The sequence below is a fragment of the Nematolebias whitei genome, chromosome 8 (genome assembly GCF_014905685.2).
Source record: "Nematolebias whitei isolate Nwh7 chromosome 8, NemWhi1, whole genome shotgun sequence".
NCBI classification, from domain to species: Eukaryota; Metazoa; Chordata; class Actinopteri; order Cyprinodontiformes; family Rivulidae; genus Nematolebias; species Nematolebias whitei.
Window position 1 is genome coordinate 38,028,196 of NC_056505.1, and position 4,103 is coordinate 38,032,298.

Here is a 4,103-nt window from a genome sequence, read left to right on the forward strand (position 1 = left end):
CATCTGGAACAACCCTGACATCCTACAACAGAATAAGATGATAAACTTCCCAGGTTGGAGGTGTGGCAGCCATGTTAAATTGGGCTTCCACTGCTGTGTGGTCAGATGTCCAGTATAAACATGATGTTTCAGCCTTGCAGCCTCAGAGTTTCCAGTCTGCAGGCCTATTTGAACTGTGAAGGCGTTGGGCTGTAATGTCACATATTTATAGTGAGTGACCTGTGACCCTCTTCTACCAACTTTAATGTCTCCGCTTTCAGCAGCCCCATCACCTCCTGCTCCAAGAGATAAACTGGACTTTAACAAAGTTTGCCACAAGACTTTTCACACCCTGCTTGTGATAAAATGGCATTTCAGTGACCTCAGCAGCAGCAGTTGAAGTGACTAACCCAAACGACTGTTTGCATCAGATGTCCCGCTGACCCACCTGGTGTCTGAAGTCTGCATCCACCCATCCTGCGCTGGATTAAAATGATTTATTCAAACCCTTCAGGGTGTTTCTGGTTGGAATGATTAAACAGATTCAATGGTTGTTTTTAAAGACCTGCAAGTTATAATTTAATGAATTTAATGTGGATTTCTTTTGTTCCATATGAATGGTTCAAATAAATCATTAATGTCTCTGATTGCTATTCATGACTTTGAAGAGTGGATGTAAACTTTTGAGCACAACTGTAAGTAAATTTTACCCTTGGGGTGTCAAACAGTTACAAACGGGGGCCAAATTTAAAACTCGGTCTGAGCCATGGGCCGATTTCGGTCAATACCTGACATTTTTTCTTGGTTGCAGGTTCATTAACAAGAGTTCAAGCTCGTTTAACATTCTCTGTTGCTCTTTCCACATTAAAATAAAAGATTGCTGAAAAAAATAATTATTTTGGCTTCAAAGTAAGTTGTCATGAGAGGTCTGCACCCAAAAAGGTATTTATCAGTTTTTAAGCAAAATGATTCAAATATTTTGCATTGAAAGTATCTTTGGGTCCAGATAAGATGTTAACAAGGGCCAGTTTGGCCCGCGGGCCTTGATTTGACTCTGCTTTACTCCTGGACCTGAGCCTCCTCGTGCACTCACCTGAGTGGCATCTTGATTGCTATGTAGCGGTCTATAGCGATGGCCAGCAGGCTGAAGATGGAGTTCTGTGTGAGGACCAGCACAAAGCACGCGATGAACAGGCAGCCGAAGAAGTTGGAGCAGAAACCGGTGCTGATGGCGATGGCGAAGGGAATGGCCAGGACCCCAACGGCAATGTCGGCCACCGCCAGCGACACCACGAAGAAGTTGGTGATGCTCTGCAGGTTGCTGTTGAGGCACACGGCCCAGCAGACCAACACGTTGCCCAGCACGGAGAACAAGGCGATCAACAGCTCCAGGACGATGTAGATGGCGGAGGAGGCGAGCTCTTCTGTCATGGTAACACAACGGGCGAGGTCACTGATGAAGAGGGAGGGAAACCCAACGTCCATAGCTGCAGCCTGAGAGCTGCTGAGCCTCCTCACCTCCTGAAGCACAGCACCAAAGGAAGCTCTTCACATCGACTCCACTCGAGCAGCTGAAAACACGTTTGATTCAGCTTCACTCGGGGCGGTCATCACTCCAGAAGAAAAGCTGCTGCTCGCTCCCTCTCAGCTACTTCCCATCAGTGCTGCTTTCCCATAAATCCTTGAAGCAGTGAGACGATGCCAGCGATGCACATCACCGGAGCGCTCTGCAGCTGGAGACAAAGAGGAGCAGACATGAGGAGGAGGAAGCGCAAGAAAAAGGAAGTGACTTTGAGTATTGGTAATCAGGTACTCTTCAGAAGTGAAGAAATGTTTCTAATTTCTTGCTGCTGTTGCATGTATGGCCACACAAATGACAACATTTGAAGTGTTTCCAAAAGCAGCAGCAGCTCTGATATAAAGAGTTACAAAGTCCATCAGTGTTCAGCTCAGTGGAGCATCTGGATGCTGAAGCTTTTAGAAGCAGCTCCTGTCGACCCAGCAGAGCAGTCAGATCATCCGACACAAGGAGAACAGCAGCGTCACAAGACGAGAGGCTCCAGCTGTGGTGAACGTGTCACTGGAATCACTGGAATCTGGATCAAGCTCGGAAGCAAAATCAATTTTTATGGAAGATTCATCACTCACACCTGAGAACATCACGGTCAACCAGGATGATGCATGTCAACATGTCTGCTACTAAACTAGCATGTTTGGCCTCTCACAGCTCTCTTCAAAAAGAAAGACTTATGAAAAAGGAGCTCTGAAGCTTCCTCAAACTATAAGATCCAAACAACATCTGAATCATAAGATCATCGCGATGAACATGTGCGATAAACGTGTTTGTGAGGTACTAAGGCAAAATCAATACGTTAATACAAATCAAAGCTTTTGCTACTGTGAAGGTCCAAACAAGCAGCTGGATGAAGACAAGCTGCTTTTGCACATTTATGTAAATTAAAACTAAAAACCGTAAAAATTTATATATATATATATATATATATATATATATATATATATATATATATATATATATATATATATACAGAACACAGTAAGACAAGAGTCAGAGCACTGACTACAAGGTGTTCACTCCACAGAAACCGTTGGGTCAAAACATCCTGTAAAATGTTTAATGAAATTAGTTAATCATGTTTTTTTCCACAAGGCGTTTACATGTCGTGAACTTAATTTACTCCTTTAGATCAGTGTGGCGATGCTTCTTCTGAAAGTTATTTAAAATAAAGAAAAATATTTTTGTTTTAACTGGGTTCTAAAGTCATTAAAGAAAAAACTCTGCTCCTAAATACCGTATTTTCCGGCGTATAAGTCGCAGTCTTTTCAATAAACTTCAGTCCTGCAACTTATAAGCCGAAGTGACTTTTTTTCCATATTCATATTGTAATTCTTGACTGATGCTTTAAAATCTAAGAACTGCAAAGGCGAGTCCTCCCGTGCACGCTCGCTTCACTCAGCTGGTGCAGGCGGAGAAACACTGGAGAGCTAGTGGCTCTGGCTGCAATGAATGGATGGATGGATGATGGATGGATGGATGGATGGATGGATGGATGGATGGATGGATGGGTGGATGGATGGATGGATGGATGGATGGGTAGATGGATGGGTGGATGGATGGATAGATGGATGGATGGGTGGATGGATGGATGGATGGATGGATGGGTGGATGGATGGGTGGATGGATGGGTGGATGGATGGATGGATGGATGGATGGGTGGATGGATGGATGGATGGGTGGTTGGATTGGTGGATGGATGGATGGATGGATGGGTGGATGGATGGATGGGTGGTTGGATTGGTGGATGGATGGATGGATGGATGGATGGATGGATGGATGGGTGGATGGATGGATGGATGGATGGATGGATGATGGATGGGTGGTTGGATTGGTGGATGGATGGATGGATGGGTGGATGGATGGCGCTGCCCAGGCAAAATGAAGTTGTTTTGACCATTAAAGTGTATTTATTAAGGAAAGGTTCAACTGAGACACACCTTTGCTATAATTTCGAGCAAACAATAATCGTTTTTAAGCGTTAATCTTGTTAAATTTCTAAGAACTTCAACAGCGAGTCCTCCCGTGCACGCTCGCTTCACCCAGCTGGTGAAGGTGGAGGAACGCTGGAAAGCTAGTGGCTCCAGCTGGAATGGATGGATGGATGGAGCCACGCCGCCCAGGTGAAATGAAGCTGTTTGGACCATTAAATAAAGGCATAATAAACGTGACAGGTCAGCGGTGATGCAGAATAAATGTGACAAACACATGGAAGCAACTTATGTTATTTTCTTCTTCGTGATGCTTTTTTTGACTGATGCAACTTATACGCCGAAAAATACAGTATGTAATAAAATAATCTGGTCTTTGTTGGGTGATAAAATAACTCAAGTCTAACCTCAAGCTTATAAAAACACACAACAAAATAAATCATGTTATTTAGAAAACACAAATTAAGCCAAAATGGAGAATTGTGTGAAGTGAAAACCACAGGATTTTAATTTTTCCACACATTTCCACAAGACTTCAGAGGTTCAGCATCAGCCAGGTGCTGCTGATCAGTTGTATTGATCAACTGATCAGCATCAGCGGGATCTAAAAAAACAGTAGT

The 4,103-nt window shown here is 43.7% G+C and overlaps 1 protein-coding gene across 1 annotated transcript in view; it reads right to left on the minus strand.

Annotated features, from left to right (window-relative positions):
- The window catches only part of adora2aa (adenosine A2a receptor a), a 12,083-nt gene extending 10,619 nt beyond the window's left edge, over positions 1 to 1,464 (minus strand). The window contains exon 1 of the mRNA XM_037680614.1: positions 1,073 to 1,464. Coding sequence (XP_037536542.1) covers positions 1,073 to 1,464 — 392 coding nt within the window. The remainder of the gene's footprint in view (positions 1 to 1,072) is intronic.
- Between the last annotated feature and the right edge of the window lie 2,639 nt (positions 1,465 to 4,103).